The following is an 18,949-nucleotide window of genomic DNA, read 5'->3' on the forward strand; positions in this document are numbered from 1 at the left end:
TTTTGTGGTGTGCAGCCAGGACTGACCAATGGATTTGAATTGTCTGAGGGGAAAAGAGAAATAGTGTGAATTGGGCAGAAACAAAGTAGGTCAAGCTACTTAGACTTTCCAAAAGTCTTTGGCTAGGGTCTGGGAGATGGTAGTGTTCGTCATGCAAACATGAGACTCTTGAGTTTGGATCCCCAGTATCCATTTAAAGCTGTGTGTGCAATGTTCACCTGTAATCCCAGCGCTGGGAAGGTAAAGGTGGAAGATCCCTGGAGCTTGCTGCATAGCTGCTCTAGCCTAACTGATGAGTTCCAGGTTCAGTTTGAGACCTGTTCTTAAAAATGTAAGCTGGAGAGCAACTGACAAAGGTACCCAGTGTCAACCTCAGCCTCCACATGCTTGCACAACTATACACGCCACCCATACACATGAATGCACATGTACCTGCACACCACACACATGCACACCTGTACACACCCACCCACCCCCAACACATGTTTTTAAAGATTTTCTTTTATTTATTTATTACAGAGACAGAAAGAGAATGGGTGCACCAGGGCTTTTAGCCACTGCAAATGAACTCTAGACGTATGCACCACCATGTGCATCTGGCTTATGTGTGACCTGGAGAATCGAACCTGGATTCTTTGGTTATGCAGACAAGCATCTTAACCATTAAGCCCATCTCTCCAGCACATCTTTTTTTTTTCCTTTTTGGTTGACAAAAGTGATAGGAAAACTGATACAATTTGCAATGATCTTAACTAAGAAGATCCTTTGAGAGGATCTTTTCACTATTTTTCCTGACATCTCTTATTTCATACTTTTCTTTAATAGAATTTCAAAGAATAAAGATTATTTTTTAATAACAAAGTTCCTGTTTGGTATTAGTTAACAGTATTTTTAACACTTACCTAACAGTATAGCATAATTTTTTTTTATTAACATTTTTCATGATTATAAAATATATCTCATGGTAATTCCCTCCCTCCCCACCCCCACACTTTCCCATTTGAAATTCCATTCTCCATCATATTACCTCCCCATTACAATCATTGTAATTACATATATACAATATCAACCTATTAAGTATCCTCCTCCCTTCCTTTCTCTTCCCTTTATGTCTCCTTTTCAACTTACTGGCCTCTGCTACTAAGTATTTTCATTCTCACGCAGAAGCCCAGTCATCTGTAGCTAGGATCCACATATGAGAGAGAACATGTGGCGCTTGGCTTTCTGGGCCTGGGTTACCTGACTTAGTATAACACTTTCCAGGTCCATCCATTTTTCTGCAAATTTCATAACTTCATTTTTCTTTACCGCTGAGTAGAACTCCATTGTATAAATGTACCACATCTTCATTATCCACTCATCTGTTGAGGGACATCTAGGCTGGTTCCATTTCCCAGCTATTATAAATTGAGCAGCAATAAACATGGTTGAGCATGTACTTCTAAGGAAATGAGATGAGTCCTTTGGATATATGCCTAGGAGTGCTATAGCTGGGTCATATGGTAGATCAATCTCTAGCTGTTTTAGGAACCTCCACACTGTTTTCCACAATGGCTGGACCAGATTGCATTCCCACCAGCAGTGAAGAAGGGTTCCTCTTTTTCCACATCCCCGCCAACATTTATGATCATTTGTTTTCATGATGGTGGCCAATCTGACAGGAGTGAGATGGAATCTCAATGTAGTTTTAATCTGCATTTCCCTGATGACTAGTGACGTAGAACATGTTTTTAGATGCTTATATGCCATTCATATTTCTTCCTTTGAGAACTCTCTATTTAGCTCCATAGCCCATTTTTTGATTGGCTTGTTTGATTCCTTATTATTTAACTTTTTGAGTTCTTTGTATATCCTAGATATTAATCCTCTATCAGATATATAGCTGGCGAAGATTTTTTCCCATTCTGTAGGTTGCCTCTTTGCTATTTTCACTGTGTCCTTTGCGGTGCAAAATCTTTGTAATTTCATTAGGTCCCAGTGGTTAATCTGTGGTTTTATTGCCTGAGCAATTGGGGTTGTATTCAGAAAGTCTTTGCCAAGACCAATATGTTGAAGGGTTTCCCCTACTTTTTCCTCTAGCACTTTCAAAGTTTCCGGTCTGATGTTAAGGTCTTTAATCCATTTGGACTTAATTCTTGTGCATGGCGAGAGAGAAGAATCTATTTTCATCCTTCTGCAGATATTTATCCAGTTTTCAAAACACCATTTGCTGAAGAGGCTGTCTCTTCTCCAATGAGTATTTTTGGCATTTTTATCGAATATCAGGTGGCTATAGCTACTTGGGCTTACATCTGGGTCCTCTATTCTGTTCCACTGATCTACATGTCTGTTTTTGTGCCAGTACCATGCTGTTTTTGTTACTATGGCTCTGTAGTATAGGTTAAAATCAGGTATGGTGATACCACCAGCCTCTTTTTTGTTGCTCAGTATTATTTTAGATATTCGAGGTTTTTTGTGATTCCAAATGAATTTTTGGATTGTTTTTTCTATTTCCATGAAGAAAGCCTTTGGAATTTTGATAGGGATTGCATTAAATGTGTAGATTGCTTTAGGTAAGATTGCCATTTTCACGATATTGATTCTTCCAATCCAGGAACAAGGGATGTTTCTCCACTTTCTAGTGTCTTCTGCATTTTCTCGCTTGAGTGTTTTAAAGTTCTCATTGTATAGATTCTTTACTTCCTTGGTTAGGTTTATTCCAAGGTATTTTATTTTTTTTGATGCAATTGTGAATGGGAGTGATTCTCTGATTTCATCCTCTGTGTGTTTGTTGTTAGCATATATGAAGGCTACTGATTTCTGTGTATTTATTTTGTATCCTGCTACATTGCTGTAGGTTTTGATCAGCTCTAACAGCTTGCTCGTAGAGTCTCTAGGGTCCTTTATGTATAGAATCATGTCATCTGCAAATAATGATAACTTGATTTCTTCCTTTCCAATTTGTATCCCTTTTATGTGTGTCTCTTGCCTTATTGCTATGGCTAAGACTACCAAAACTATATTAAATAAAAGTGGGGACAGTGGACACCCTTGTCTTGTTCCTGATTTTAGTGGAAAAGCTTCCAGTTTTTCCCCATTTAGTAATATGTTGGCTGTAGGCTTATCATAAATAGCCTTTATTATATTGAGATATGTTCCTTCTATTCCCAGTCTCTGTAGGACTTTTATCATGAAGGGATGTTGGATTTTGTCAAATGCTTTCTCTGCATCTAATGAGATGATCATGTGATTTTTGTCCTTCAACCCGTTTATGTAATGTATTACATTTATAGATTTGCGTATGTTGAACCATCCCTGCATCTCTGGGATAAAGCCTACTTGGTCAGGGTGAATGATCTTTTTGATATACTCTTGTATTCTGTTTGCCAATATTTTGTTGAGAATTTTTGCATCTATGTTCATGAGGGAGATTGGTCTGTAATTTTCTTTTTTTGTTCTATATTTGCCTGGTTTTGGTATCAGGGTGATGCTGGCCTCATAGAAGGAGTTTGGTAGAATTCCTTCTTTTTCTATTTCCTGGAAAAGCTTAAGAAGCAATGGTGTTAGCTCTTCCTTAAAAGTCTGGTAAAATTCAGCAGTGAACCCATCCGGGCCTGGGCTTTTTTTAGTTGGGAGATTATTGATAACTGTTCGGATCTCCATGTTTGTTATAGGTCTATTTAAGTGATTAATCTCATTTTGATTTAATTTAGGTAGGTCATATAGATCAAGGAAATCATCCATTTCTTTCAGATTTTCATACTTTGTGGAGTATATGCTTTTGTAGTATGTCCCTATGATTTTTTTAATTTCTCTGGAATCTGTTGTGATGTTGCCTTGTTCATCTCTGATTTTATTAATTTGTGTCTCTTCTCTCTTTCTTTTGGTCAGATTTGCTAAGGGTTTATCAATCTTGTTTATCCTTTCAAAGAACCAACTCTTTGTTTCATTAATTCTTTGGATTGTTCTTTTTGTTTCTATTTCATTAATTTCTGCCCTAATCTTTATTATTTCTTCCCGTCTACTAATTTTTGGTTTGCCTTGTTCTTCTTTTTCCAAGGCTTTAAGGCGAAGCATTAGGTCGTTTACTTGCGACCTTTCTAATTTCTTAATATAGGCACTTAAGGCTATAAATTTACCTCTTAGAACTGCCTTCATTGTGTCCCAGAGATTTTGGTATGTTGTGTTCTCATTATCATTTGACTCTATAAATTTTTTGATTTCCTTTTTGATTTCTTCATTGACCCACTCATCATTTAGTAGTGTATTGTTTAGTTTCCATGATTTTGTGTATGCTCTATAGCCTTTCTTGCTACTGATTTGTAGTTTAATTCCATTGTGGTCAGATAGAATGCAAGGAATTATTTCAATTTTCCTGAATTTGTTAAGATTTGCTTTATGTCCTAATATATGGTCTATTTTAGAGAATGTTCCATGTGCTGCTGAAAAGAATGTATATTCTGCAGCCTTTGGATGAAATGTCCTGTATATATCTGTTAAGTCCATTCCTTCTATGACCTCATTTAGTCCAGATGCCTCTCTGTTTATTCTTTCCCTGGATGACCTGTCAATTGATGAGAGTGGGGTGTTAAAGTCACCCACCACCACTGTGTTTGGTGTTATCTGTGACCTTAGTTCTAATAGTGTTTGTTTGACGAATTTGGGAGCCCCCATGTTAGGTGCATATATGTTTAGGATTGTAATGTCCTCCTGTTGGAGTGTGTCCTTAATCAATATAAAGTGACCTTCCTTATCTTTCTTGACTAACGTCGGACTAAAGTCTACCCTGTCTGATATTAGGATAGCAACCCCTGCTTGTTTTCTAGGCCCATTTGCTTGAAACACCGTCTTCCAACCTTTCACCCTAAGATAATGTCTATCCTTTGTAGAAAGGTGAGTTTCTTGGAGACAACAAATTGTAGGATCCTGCTTTTTAACCCAGTCTGCAAATCTATGTCTTTTCGTTGGGGCATTGAGACCGTTGATATTAAGAGATATTATTGAAAGGTGTGTATTTATGTTTGCCATTTTTGTGTGTGTGTGTGTTACTGGTTCTACCTGTGCTCTCTTCTGTTAACTGGTATTTGAGTATAGCTTGTTTTTTCTAGGTTCCTTATATGTGTGCTTTTCCTTTTGTTCAGCATGGAGGATTCTATCAAGTATTTTCTGTAGAGCTGGTTTTGTCTTCAAATACTCCTTTAACCTGCTTTTGTCATGGAATGACTTTATTTCTCCATCTATTTGAATGGATAACTTTGCAGGATAAAGTAACCTTGGTTGACAGTTGTTATCTTTCAGAACTTGGAATATATCACTCCAAGCCCTTCTGGCTTTAAAAGTTTGTGTTGAATAATCTGCTGTAATCCTGATGGGCTTGCTTTTGTAGGTAACTTGATTTTTCTCTCTAACTGCTTTCAATAATTTTTCTTTGGTTTGTGTGTTTGGAAGTTTGAGTATAATATGGCGAGGGGACGTTCTTTCTGGGTTTTGTCTGGCTGGGGTTCTAAAGGCTTCCTGTATCTGTATTGGCACCTCTTTCCCAATTTGGGGGAAATTTTCCTCTATGATTTTGTTGAAGATGCCTACTATGCCTCTGGAGTGGAGTTCTTCTCCTTCTACTATGCCCTGAATTCTTATATTGGATCTTTTCTTAGTGTCCCGAATATCTTGAAATTCCCACTCATACTTTTCTATAAGTTTGTCTTTCTCTTTGTTGGACTGCATTAGGTCTGCCACCTGGTCTTCTAGCTTAGATATTCTGTCCTCTCCCTCATCCATCCTATTGGTGAGATTTTCTACAGAGTTTTTTATTTCATTAACTGTGTTCTTCATTGCTAGTAATTCTGACTGGTTTTTCTTTATTATTTCTATTTCCCTATTTATGTCTTGTATTGCCTTCTTTATTTCATTAAATTGGTGTCCTGCCTCTTCTTTGATTCCTTTGATTTCCTCTTTGATTTCTTCCTTGATTGTTTTCATGTGTTCTTTGACCTCTTTGAACATATTTATAATTATTCTTTTGAACTCTTTCTCAGGCATTTCCTCTAACTCTTTCTCTCTGGAGGACATTTCTGATGCATTAATACTTTCAGGTGGATTTATATCATCTTGCTTTTTAGTGTTTCTTGTGTTATAATGTATATATTTTTGCATCTTGGATTAAGTTAATGCTTGGATTTTCTAGCTAGCTGTGTATTCTTAGCTGTATCAATTGATTTGATGTAATATATTTTCAGGGTAGGACCTTAAGGTATTAGGTGTGGCTCTTAAGACTCTTAGAGTATCTACAAAGGTGTTCTTAGGGGTTGAGTTTCCCTGCTATAGGAGTATTCAAGCAGGCTGAGTGGAATAAAATACAGGTAGATTCTAAAATTTAACTAAACACTGTACACATTCAATCAAAAACAGCCCCGAGTATGTATGCAAGAGTAGTTATTATAATGATCAGCTCTTCTATCAACAAAGAGGTTTAGATTTCTGGTCTGTTGAGGGATCCAAGTCAGCTTGTGACCGAGTGAGACCCTTCCCTGGTGCAATCCTAGTTACCTTGGGTGATTTTGGTCTCAGTCAAGTTGCTGCCTGGGTCGTTGGGCTGCTGTTCTGATTTCTGGAGCTGGGCACTTGCTTTTCCTACGGGGCAAACCGAGCTGCTGCTGCTGCCTCTGCTGCTCCCATAGCTGCCACCACCGGAGCCACCACCGCTGCTGAAGCTGCCGCTGCCGTGTCCACTGCTGCTGCTCCCCCCGAAGCCGCTGCTGCGGGATCTGCCGCCACTGCCGCTCCTGGGTCCGCTGCTGCTGGGGCCGCTGGTACCGGTGCTGGAGCCGCTGAAGTTGGTGCCGAACTCTGCTCCTGCTTGGGTCCCGCTGTCAGCCCAAGTTGGCGTGGCCGGGTCCCGGGCCGCTGCTCTGTTCGCTGGAGCTGGGCTCAGGCGGTGGGGGAGGGGAGGGAGCCGCGGCTGCTCTGGTTGTCTCGCTGCTCCACGTGTTCTTATACCTCGCGGTCTTCTCCGCCGCTCTCCCCTCACTTTTCCCGAGTTGCGGAGAGTGCGGTGTGAGGGGAAAATCCCGCACCTGGCTTTTCCTGCGGCTCCAGCCGAGTCTGGCGGTTTTCTGCTGCGCCGCAGCTGCGGCATTTGGCCGAGCTGCCTGAGCCGCTGGAGCCGCTTTTCCCGCCTGTGCGGGCTCTGGATGCTCTATAACTCTTCTACTTCTCCGCTGCCGCCTCAATTTCCTATACACCTCACTTTTTAGTAAAAGCGTGTATTTTGCTGAGTTTTTTTGGTCTTTTTCCCCCCTAGGCTCCTTTGGCGTGGTACCTACGCCGCCATCTTAACCGGAAGTCTCGCATAATTTTTTTAATCAAAGAAGAAAACAAATTGATTAATACCATGTTTATCAAAATGATGGGGGAGGGCTTAGGGTACTAAATTCTTTTTTTTTAATTTTTAAATTTATTTTTATTTATTTATTTGAGAGCGACAGAGAGAGAAAGAGGCAGATATATATAGAAAGAGAATGGGCACACCAGGGCCTCCAGTCACTGCAAACAAACTCCAGACTTGTGCTCCCCTTGTGCATCTGGCTAACGTGGGTTCTGGGGAATCGAGCCTCGAACTAGGGTCCTCAGGCTTCACAGGCAAGTGAAGCTAGGCCATCTCTCCAGCCCCTAAATTCTTATTTTGGTAGTGAAATGACAGGTTATCAGAAGCATCATATATTTGGTAACTTGGATCTTCAGGTCCTGAAATCATGCCATCAGTCGATTCTTCAATGTTTGTAGTACTTCTTGTGGTTTCACACGATGGTGAAATATTACTTCATATTCCTTACACGTATCTTCTGAAAGTTCTGCATCACACTCAGGATGAGATCCTGATGTGGCTGCTGTTGCTGTTTCATGCCAAGAGCTTTCAATTCCAGGTGTCCCAGGAGTGACTATAGAATTTTCAGGAGGAATTTCTTGCCATACTTTGGCATTAGGATTCAACTCAGTCCCTTTAGACGTTACCTGCTCAATGATGAGCAACATGTCAACTTCTGCTCGGCCCTGACTGTTCCCGCCGCCGCAACTCCCAACCAGCTCCCTAGGCCCGAGCCCCAATTGCTCAGGGTAAGGACTCTCGCCTTTGGCCCCTCCACCCAGCAGTGGACCCAGCTTCTCCCCCTGCCATCAGGCGCTGCAGCCTGTCCCACACACATTTTTTAAATGAGCTTTTCTTTAAAAATTTTAAGGTTTCTTTCTTTTTTTTAAATTTATTTGAGAGAGAGGGAAAGAGAGAGAGAAGGAGGCAGAGAGAGAATGGGCATGCCAGGGCCTCCAGCCACACTGCAAACAAACTCCAGATGCATGTGCCCCTTGTGTATCTGGCTTACGTGGGTCCTGGAGAATTGGACTGGGGTCCTTTGGCTTTGCAGGCAAATGCCTTAACTGCTAAGCCATCTCTCCAGCCCAAGCTTTTCTTTAAAAAAAAAAAAAATATTTATTTATTTATTTGCAAGCAGAGAGAGAGAGAGAGAGAGAGAGAGGGAGGGAGGGAGGGAGGGAAGGAGGGAAGGAAAGAGAAAGAGTGAATGCGCATCAGGGCCTCTGGCTGCTACAAAATAACTCCATATGTAAGCCAGGCGTGATGGTGCACGCCTTTAATCCTAGCAGTCAGGAGACAGAAGTAGGGGGATCGCTGTGAGTTCAAGGCCACCCTGAGAATGCATAGTGAATTCCAGGTCAGTCTGGGCTAAAGTGAAACCCTATCTCGAAAACCAAAACACACACACACACACACACACACACACACACACACATACACACGCTGCACTTTGTGCATCTGGGTACTGGGGAATTGAACCTGGGTCTTTAGGCTTTGCGGGCAAGCAGGCACCTTAATTGCTGAGCCATCTCTCCAGCCCTTTATTAGCTTTTCTATCAGGGACCATCAAATAATAATTGTGTCACTGTGGGATTGCGTCCGGATGAGCGTGAAGAGAGGAAGATGTTTATGTAGAAAGTGAGCACAGGTGCTGGGGAAGGGTGAGGCCTACGAGCGACCTACAAGTAGAGGGCTTTGTAGTGTATCCTAGTGAAGACAGACTTGAGGTTATGTGGGAATGGAGTGAAAACAAGTGGATCCATTGTAGAGGGACTGGAACATATAGATACAGTGGTTGAGACCGAGGGAAAAGGCAGTGAAAATTGAGGGACCTGAGGGTGTGGGGCCCCACCAGTAGTGGCTGAGCTGAGCAGGAGGGTTCCGGGCCCCACTTGGGTAAGTGAAGAAGAGCAGTCCTTGGCCAGCACTGGAGCTCACCAGTCCTCATGTCAGTGTGCTGTCTGGAAAGGATGGCCATAGAGCAGACAGCCCAGTCACAAAGCACCGGCTACAGCGGTGGAGCGGCTCAGCTTTGCCTCTGAGCTGGGCATCCTCTGGGCCAGTAGTCCCCAGGCCTTGGCAGCCTTGTCTGTGGATGGAGTAACTGATGGTGTTCCTCTTGCCAGCAGGCCTGGCCTGCAAGGCTTGAGGGCCTGAGGCAGATATAGATAAAGCAGGGCAGCCTTCCTGGAAGCCCCTCATCCAGGATGGCCCCCGGCTCCCCATTGCTATGGACAGTGAGCCTGGTTGGCTTGGTTTGGCTCATGCTGACTAAAGGAGAGAAGCTATGGTTCAGGGTTCTCATTTCCCCATGGGAGCTGTCTTTTACCAATCTGATCTCTATTGCAGGCATTAAGCCCGTTCTTCTGGTACCACATGATTCTGTGAATGTGTGGTCCCCACTGGCTTTGGTGGGCCTCAGTGTTCAGCCCACTTAGTAAAGAGGACTCCTTGGCTCCTGAATAGGGTTTCTGGTGACAGGACAGCTGGGAAGAGTTCATAGCATCAGCCTGACCACCTGTCAGTAATAGAGGACCTGGTGCTCCCCGGCAAGGCCGTGTTTCTAGCAGAGGGCATCCAGGGCCCATCCAAGGTGGCTTGTCTGCAGCTCTGCAGGGTGTGTGGCCTAAGAGGCAGGGATGAATGTCCTGCTCTGGTGTCATGGGCTGGCTCCCTTCTACTTCAGAACAACCTTTGAGTCCTCATGGCACGGCTGGCTTGTGACCTGGCCTGGGTTCCCTGAGCCCTCCTTTGCAGTTTTCTTTACTTTGAAACTCGGTGACCAGTGTTCGGGGCTCTTGGTCCCATGCCTCTTACATGAGTCAGTCCTTTCTTCCTCCCATGCCTGGTACAACCCTAGTGGACCTGGTGTTTGTTCATCTGGAGGTGTAGGCCAGGCTGTGCCAATTTCCTATGTGTGTCTACCTCAGAGGACCTTGAATCAGAATGGCGGGAGGCATGTGAGTCAAAGTGCCTGTGTGGAGCAAGGTTATGTTACAGGTTAATGTAACTCGGGTTGAACACTGCCTCGGTTTCTGCAAGGTGAGCAGTGAGTCCAGAGGCTCCTGGCTCCGCTTGCCATGGGGAGACTGCTACTGGCTGTTCTTACTATCAGTTGTTCTGATTTCCTAGGTCCAGGACCTGCAGCTTGAACGGGAAATGGCACTGGCCACTAACAGGAGTCTAGCTGAGCGGAACCTGGAGTTCCAAGGCCCCCTGGAGATCAGCCGCTCTAACCTCTCAGACAAATACCAAGAGCTGCGGAAGCTTGTGGAGCGGTGCCAAGAGCAGAAGGCCAAGCTGGGTAGGGACAGCTAACCCTGGGCATGTGCCTTGGGTAGCTCTCCTGCTGTCACAGAGTTTCTGTTCAGGGTGGGACTGGGGGAGAGCAGCTGGAACTGCCAGGAGCATGGATCCACCTCCGTCTTTAGACAGGAAAGGGCCAGCAGCTGCTGCGGCCCACTGTGCCCCTTGCCCTGGGCTCAGTACTTCACATGTGTGCACAATGCTGTGTAAGGGTAGGTACTGTTGTTAGTGTAAATTTTTCTGTGATTTAGGTTTTATTATGTACCTTGGTGATACATACCTTTGAATCTCCTACATAAGGAAAACACTGCGCAGAGAGAGTGAAGGGCTTGCCTGAGGCCACACAGCTAGTGTTAGAATTGAATCCAGTTCACTGGTACCCTTTGTTGCCCCCTCCTCACCCCAGCCAGCTTAGCCTTGAGTCTTGCTGAACTGGCCCAGGCTCTGTGGGTGGGAGGCTTCCTGGTTGTGCCCCTTGGCTTTGGAGTCCCTTCCTGCCCTTCCCTGGCCGGTCTCTGGGGAGCTGCTTGGCCAGTGCCTTGAGCTCGGCTCTTAGGCTCCTCTCTATTCAGGAAGGCAATCACCGAGGGGGATTGAGCAGAAAGGGCCTCATAGACCCACGTGCAGAGACTGCTGTATGCCTGTCCCAGAACCTTAGCCTTCCGCTCTAAGGCAGCACTTTCAAAATGTCAACCTCTCTGCCCTCCCTTCTAGAGAAGTTTTCTTCAGCATTACAGCCGGGAACCTTGTTGGACCTTCTGCAAATCGAAGGCATGAAGATTGAGGAGGAGTCAGAGGTAAGGTGAAGAGGGGCAGCCTGTGCCCTTGGACAGGGCAGTGGCCCTGGTACAGGACCCATGTGATAAGCCCCAGTGACTGCAAGGCATGAAATGATGAGTCTTGGAACATGGTTGAGGTAGATGGTACTTGGGGTTCCAGTGGATACCCGTTGGCTAGAATGCAATAGTGACCCCCCATCCCCTTATCCACAGAACATTCTCTAAAACCCCAAGTGGATACCTGAATAGTACTGAATGCTATATATACAGTACTGTGTTTTTTCTTATATGTATGTGTCTATGACCAAGTATATTTTTTAAACAGGCTCAGTAAGAGATTTTTAAATTTTTCCATGTAGTGTTTTTGGACCACAGTGGGTTTCCAGTAGCTGAAACCATGGATTAGGGGGTACTACTACACCAGGACCCCTGGTATTTGTAGTTGAAACAGGATTGGGTGACTGACAGCAATCCCTGGGGAGTGGCAGACCTGGGCTGCTCAGTGGGTGCTCTGGAATCGAGGCAAAGCCCACGCTGCCTATCTCCCCCTCCATCTCTTCTCTCCACATGTCCTTTGACCTCTGTGCCCTGTGTAGAGGCCACTTGTAGGTCTGCCCAGCCCATGGCCCAGTGACTTTCATTGGCCCATCTGTTGGACAAACATGCAGTAGGGCCAGGCACAGTGTCAGGGACAGGAGGCAGGGTGACCATTACAGGCATAGTCCTTGTTCTTAAGGAGCTGGCATTTTACTGAGGGAGATGGAATAAACAAGTGAATGTATGATAGGTCAGCAGAGAGGGCCAAAGAGAAAAACTCGGACGGGAGCCAGGGAAGGCTGCGGAAGGTTGTCATCAGGTCTTATACCTTCTAGGCCATGGCTGAGAAGTTCCTGGAGGGTGAGGTGCCCCTGGAAACATTTCTGGAGGCCTTTTCTTCCATGAGGACACTGTCACATCTGCGCCGGGTCCGTGTAGAGAAGCTTCAGGATGTGGTGAGGAGGCCCCGAGCTGCCCAGGACCTGGCTGGTGATGCCCCTCCACCACGCCCACCGCCCCCGCGGCCAGCTCCCCAGGCAACACCTCCTGTGGTCGAAGAGCAGCTGCCAGCACAGCCACAGCCGTCCGTCGTACCTCCCTACCCTTTGCCCTACAGCCCGTCTCCAGGCCGGCCCATGGGCCCCACAGCGCAAGGAGCTCTGCAGCCAGCCCCTTTCCCTGTGGTGGCCCAACCCACCTCCTACGGTGGGCCTCTGGGTCCTCCTTACCCTTCAGCCCAGCCAGGACCCAGGGCTGCTGTGGGCTACTCCTGGTCCCCACAGAGGAGCACTCCACCTCGACCTGGCTATCCTGTAGCTCCCACTAGCAACTCTGGCCATGGGTATCCCCCGGTGGGGGGCCGAACCCCTAGTCCTGGTTATCCCCAACAGTCCTATCTCCCAACAGGAGGAAAACCTCCCTACCCAACTCAGCCCCAGATACCAGGCTTCCCAGGACAGCCTCAGCCCTCAGTGCCCCCTCAGCCCCCATATCCCCAAGGGCCTGCTCCTCCCTACGGCTTCCCCCCTGCCCCTGGGCCCGCTTGGCCTGGGTATTAGCCCAAGGCCCCTCCCTCCTCCCACCTGCACCACAGCCTTTGGACACCCATTGCTGAGATTCAAGGTTACGCTGGAAGTGGAGCTGGTGCTCCCTGCAGACTTGGGGTACACAGAAACCTTGAGTGCCTGGCCAGGAGCATGCAGGTCCCGAACAGGCCCTGGACAGTGTGGCCAGGCTGGCCGTGGCGCTGGTGCTCCTGGAGCTCTTCCTGCCAGGGACTGGCTGAGCTCTAACTGAGCTGGCTAGCCAGGGAGCCCAGGACTCTGGTGTGTCTGTGTGAGCAAGTGTGTGCATGAGTGTGTGCACAGCTACTTGTAACTGCTCCCAAGGACTTCCGAGCAAGTGCAGTATGACCTTGCTGACAAGGTGGCCCTGGGTCTCTGGGCCTGGTCATCCACGTCTCTTCCCCTGGGTCTTGGCATATTCTACATGGAGCCCCATATCAGGGGATGCAATTGTGTGTGTCCATTCAAAGATGGACTGCCCATACTGTAGTTGGGTTGAGAGAGAGAACAGTTAGGAGAAACAGGAATAGTGAATCCTAAAAGCCATATAAAAGCCAAATCACTCTGATGGGTTGATGCGAGACAACTGTGTCCTGTGTGCTAGTTTGAAACAGCTGTGCCAGCATGGTGTGAGGGCTGGGGTACGTGAAAGAAAGCAAGGCCTCATTTACATGGCAGGAGGGCCAAGGGTCATCCGTGGGCCCTGACTGCAGTGGAGGCCCCAGTCACCTCCCAGATAACCCTATCTCCTTGGGGTCCTCCACTTCTGGCTGGTTTTTCCCAAGGCTCACCCATCCCTCCACTCCTCAGTGCCTTGAATCTCATTCGCAAGCAGTCCCTCCACCCTGCACCGCCACGTGATTCCCCCTGTCCACAGTGTCTGCAAGTCAGAGCTGTCCCCGTAGAACTTCCCAATGGTGCTGTCCAGACACCATCACTACATTGGGGTCAGCTTGTTTGCACTCCTTGTCTTAAGAATGTACAGGGCAAAGACTGTCACTTGCAGCCCAGCACACTGGGGTGAGACATGTTCCTAATAAAACCTGACAACACTAGACAAAGGGGGTGTGATGAATGGAAGCTTCAGCTAGGCTGGTTCACACCGGAACCAAGCCTTAGGGCAGACCCTGGAGCTGCTACGGATGAGGAAGCTGTATGTGCCTTGAAATGTCCTCTGCCCACGTGCTCAGCCTCTGGTAGGCCAAGGGGCTGGGGCGGCCAAGGAGGAGCCTGGCCTGGTGCCCGCACAGCTGTGGGTTCTGTGATCGGATGCACAGTAGCGGGCTCCTTACAGACTGCTTGCTTCTCCTAAGTTATTTATAAAGAGAAGTCACTAATGGAGTCGAGTCTACGGTTGAGTGCTGCTGAACTGGATTAGCAATCGCCTTACGTTTATGTAATTAATTGCCATAATAAACTCAGATGAGTTCCATGGCTTATGGCGTGTGGTGGCTCTGATGGGCTTAAGGTCTAAGGATGAGGCTGCTTGGGGGCCCGTGACTTCTGCAGCGTTCAGTGCAGAGCAGCTTCCACCCAGTTTTGGTCATCTTCTGAACAGCTGCGTGCTCTGCTGCTGCTTGGCCCCAGGGTCTGGCTTTTTCTTTGCTGCTGTTTGGGTTTTCCTCCCTATTTTCTTGAAGTCTGGGGCTGCAGCTGTAGCATGCAAGGCCACATGATCCCACCAGGGGGAGCCCATGCATCAGCCCAAGTTTGGGAGGTGCACGTTCCTGTTGCTGCTAACTCACTGGGCTGGCTGGCTGTCAGGGCCAGCCACTCAGTGGTCAGCCAAACTGTGGTCTATTCAGTTCCTGAACTGGGACTGCAGAATGTGCTCAGAGGGGCAGGGGATGCTAAAGTGACCATGAGACCAAGTAGCTTCTTGTTGCCCAGCATTCCCCCAAGGGCTGCTGCTGAAGCCTCGGAGAGGTTTCTGATGGCCTCACAAGTTAGCATTTCTGCCTTTTCTTTTCCTGACAAGCTGACAAAGGCAGGCCAGCTATGAAGAGTTCCTGGAGGAGCTGAGACCACAGCATTTTGCCATGCACTGTTACTTAGGGTATTCTCCATAGCCCTTCTGGCCCCAGTTTTAAACAGGTAGAAGGCCTTGGGAGTGGTACAGTGACCAGTTGGGCATGGAGATGGGACTTGGGCTTGACTCCACAGGACACTTGAGCCTGCAAGGCTCCTTTACCACACCTCTGTGGTGCTAGATGTCTCCAGGACACAGCCGTGAGGCCTGCCAGCCACAGTACCTCCAAAAGGTTGTCCATTAACACTTAGGGAAGTGAGTGCGGGTGGTGTGGGGCAGGGGGGAAGGGGGGAGGTCTGCTCTGTTCTAGTAGGTTGTGGTGTAGAATAGAAACCCTGAGGTAGCCTAGGTCACAGGGTAACCTTGGCAGCCAAAGATGTGGTATGAGCCAACCTGCAGTCTTTGGATTGGGTCTACCAGCCAAGGTTAGAGCTTGATGGCATCCCAAGGACTCATGTGTGATCAAATAAGTCTTGTTGGAACAGGGGTCCCAGACTCACATCACTTAAGAACACTTGTGTATGTGGTGTGTGTGTGGGGGGGTCATGCATGTGTGTGTATGCATGTGGAGCCCAGAGGAAAATTCCACATGTCATAACTTAGGGGTCATCAATCTGTTTTGAGACAGAAACTTGCCTAAAACTTGCCAAGTAAGCTAGGAGGAGTGGCCAGCAGGCTGCATCCGCCTGTCTCAGGCTTCCCAGGGCTGGGGTTACCAGTACTTGCCTCCATGCTGTCTTTTTCATTTTGGATTCTGGGATTGAAAGGAGTTCTTTATTTTATTTTTTTATTTTCCTTATTTTTTTAAATTATCTGTTTAACCTTATTATTTGTGTTTGTTTTCCCTTTTTTAATAATTTTTTTAAACATAATAGTTCTTTATTTCTTTATTTTTTGTTTATTTATTTGAGAGTAACAGACAGAAAGAGGCAGATAGAGAGAGAAAGGGAGAGAATGGGCGTGCCAGGGCCTCCAGCCACTGCAAATGAACTCCAGATTGTGCATCTGGCTAACGTGGGTCCTGGTGAATTGAGCCTCGAACCGGGGTCCTTAGGCTTCACAGGCAAGCGCTTAACCGCTAAGCCATCTCCCCAGCCCTGTTTTCCCTTTTTAAGGTTTTATTTTTATTGATTTATTAGAGACAGAGACAGTGAGTGAGAATGGACACGTCAGGGCTCTAGGCACTGCACACAAACTCCCGATACATTTGCCACCATGTGCATCTAGCTTACGTGGGACCTGGAGAATTGAACCAGGGTCCTTAGGCTTCATAGGCAGGCCTTAACCGCTAAGCCATCTCTCCAGACCAGTGCTCCTTATTTTTGCAAGGCTTTACTGACTAAACCATCTCAGCAGCCCACTAACAGTGTTCCTTTTAAAAGTTTTATTTTTTGGTGCATCCATATGTTTGTACATGTTGGTATGTGAGAGAGTGGACACAAACATGCGTGTGTCGAAGTCAGAGAGCAGCCTTGGGTATGTCCTCACCTTACCTGCGTTTGGGGCAGGTCTGATTATTCACCACTGCGTTCACCACGCTAGCTGGCCCACAAGCTGCTAGAGCCTCTTCTGTCTCTGCCCTTCACCTTGTAGGTGCACTGGGACTGTGGACACCTGCTATTGCATGGGTTCCGGAGAGCCAAACTCGGGACTCATGCTTGAGCAGTAAGAACTTTATCCATGCAGTCATCTCCCCGCCCAGAGCAGCCTTCTAAAGACTCTTTGTCCATGAAGTTTGTTATTTATTCTTTTTTGCTTGTTTGTTTTTTGAGGTAGCGTCTCACTCTAGCCCAGGCTGACTTGGAATTCACTCTGTATTCTCAGGGTGGCCTTGAATTCACGGTGACCCTCCTACCTCTACCTCCTGAGTTCTGAGATTAAAGGTGTGTGCCACCACGCCCAGATTTGTTTGTGTTTTTTTTTTAATTTTTTGCTCATTTTTATTTATTTGTTTGAGAGTGACACAGAGAGACAGAGAGAAAGAGGCAGAGAGAGAGAGAGAGAGAGAGAGAGAGAGAGAATGGGCATGCCAGGGCTTCTAGCCACTACAAACAAATTCCAGATGCGTGCGCCCCCTTGTGCATCTGGCTAACGTGGGTCCTGGAGAATCAAGCCTCGAACCGGGGTCCTTAGGCTTCACAGGCAAGCGTTTAACCACTAAGCCATCTCTCCAGCCTGTGTTTTTGTTTTTTGAGGTAGGGTCTCACTCATGGCAATCCTCAGACCTCTGCCTCCCGAGTGCTGGGATTAAAGGTGTGCGCCACTACGCCCAGCTTGGGTTTGTTATTTTTAAGTGGACCACGGTGACTTGGAGTCCACTGTGTTGGTGGTCAAACGTCAAAGACCGTTTATTAAGAAGGCACATGGGAAACACTGGGTGCATTGGATCCCCGGTAGCCTCTCAAGCTCCCTTTTAGGGGACCTATTGCCTCACCAAGTATGGGCAGGTACGTGGGGTTCTTGTTTATGGGTTCCAGGTGTGGTCAGGGGCAGATTTGTGACCTTGACCTGGTATATTAGAACCTGAGGCAGAGCATTGAGCAGACTCTCCTGGCATGGTGGTGTCCCAGCAACCTGAGTCTTTGTACACCTCCCTGTGGCTTCTAGTGACTCCCGTTTACTCTTCCAGAGCTGGCTGCTGCTCTGGCTGGACCACTGATATCCACAATCCCGGGAGATGCTAGCTGGTGTGAGAAAGCTACGACCCGAGGTGTGTGTCACACCCATGCTGCTTCCTCTTCATAGAGAGCCATGTAGCGTTGAAGGCTTAGTGGTTCTGGGAAAGCCTATCTCTGAGGTAGACCTACGTTCCTGTTCAGTGCTGTTCTCTTGATCACAGGGAAACTGAGGCACCTCTTGTTGTAGCTCTGTGTCTCTTATCTCTGAGTAGCAGAGGAGACTGCTTTAGTTGGGACTGCCTAAATGCAAGGGACATATTCAGTCCCATTCTTAGCTTTGGTTTCAAAGGTTAGTCACAACTGGCTGGAAGTACGTTAGCTGGGGACTTTGAACTACTGTGGAAACAAAAGTGTAGAAATTGGCTAGGGTTAGCTGTGGGCTCTTCTGTGCTGGGCTCTGGGTGGGTGCCAGCACCCGTGCCAGCTCTCTAGGGAGGAAGGTATCTTTGGATGGATGATGTGGGGGTGTTGCAGACAGAAGATGAGGGAACATAAGCCTGGGTGTCCCTGCCTCCCTAGCTGATGGGTGCTCACATGTGCAGCCCTGTGACCATGGCGGCTGCAGAGGTTCTAGCAGATTTCCCTTTCTATGGACTCTCGGTGCTGGAGGGACCTGTGGGGTGGGCCCTGGACAAAAGAGGCTGGAGCGCTCCAGTTCTCTACAGTAGAAGCAGCAGCATTTACAAAGAACAAATGGAAACTACACGAGTGAAATCAACTCCCGTGCCAATGTGCACCGCCATGTTTGTTCCTTGCAAAGGTCCAAGAAGAAAGCAGTCCACAAGTCGCTGCTCCCTGCGCACAGGACACCTGCAAATCCAAGTCTGAGTGTGCGTGGAAGGACTGCTCCTGGGCTCCGCTTCTTACATCCTTCCTGGAGAGGCCAACCTAGCTGTCATGGCCTCTGTGTGTGTGTGTGGGGGGTGAATGTGTGGGCTGGCTTGCCACTTCAGGGCCCACGCTGTGTGTGATGGGACGCTGGCTCCTGTCCAAGTTCTGCCTGGGGATGAATATAGATAGGGAAATTGCTGAGTGGTGAATGCTGGCTCCTCAGGACAGTCGACTCAGTCTCTGTCAGCGGTTCCCGGTTCTGTTGGGTGAGAAGAACGTGTGTCAGAGGAAGGATGCTGCTGGCACCACATTGGGGGAGTTGGAGAGATGTGGGGTAGTCCCATGCTGGGCTCATCTTGGGGCTGCTGCTGGTCTCTACT

The 18,949-nt window shown here is 47.3% G+C and overlaps 1 protein-coding gene across 3 annotated transcripts in view; it reads left to right on the forward strand.

Moving 5' to 3' along the window:
- Vps37c (VPS37C subunit of ESCRT-I) overlaps positions 1–14,468 on the forward strand; it is a 41,227-nt gene extending 26,759 nt beyond the window's left edge. For all 3 annotated transcript variants that reach the window (XM_045141958.1, XM_045141959.1, XM_045141960.1), the window contains 3 exons: positions 10,478–10,649; positions 11,366–11,448; positions 12,303–14,468. In XM_045141958.1, the coding sequence (XP_044997893.1) occupies positions 10,478–10,649; positions 11,366–11,448; positions 12,303–13,025 (978 nt within the window). In that variant the 3' untranslated portion in view covers positions 13,026–14,468. The remainder of the gene's footprint in view (positions 1–10,477; positions 10,650–11,365; positions 11,449–12,302) is intronic.
- Positions 14,469–18,949: the final 4,481 nt, after the last annotated feature.

This window comes from Jaculus jaculus, chromosome 1 (assembly GCF_020740685.1).
Source record: "Jaculus jaculus isolate mJacJac1 chromosome 1, mJacJac1.mat.Y.cur, whole genome shotgun sequence".
Classification (NCBI taxonomy): Eukaryota; Metazoa; Chordata; class Mammalia; order Rodentia; family Dipodidae; genus Jaculus; species Jaculus jaculus.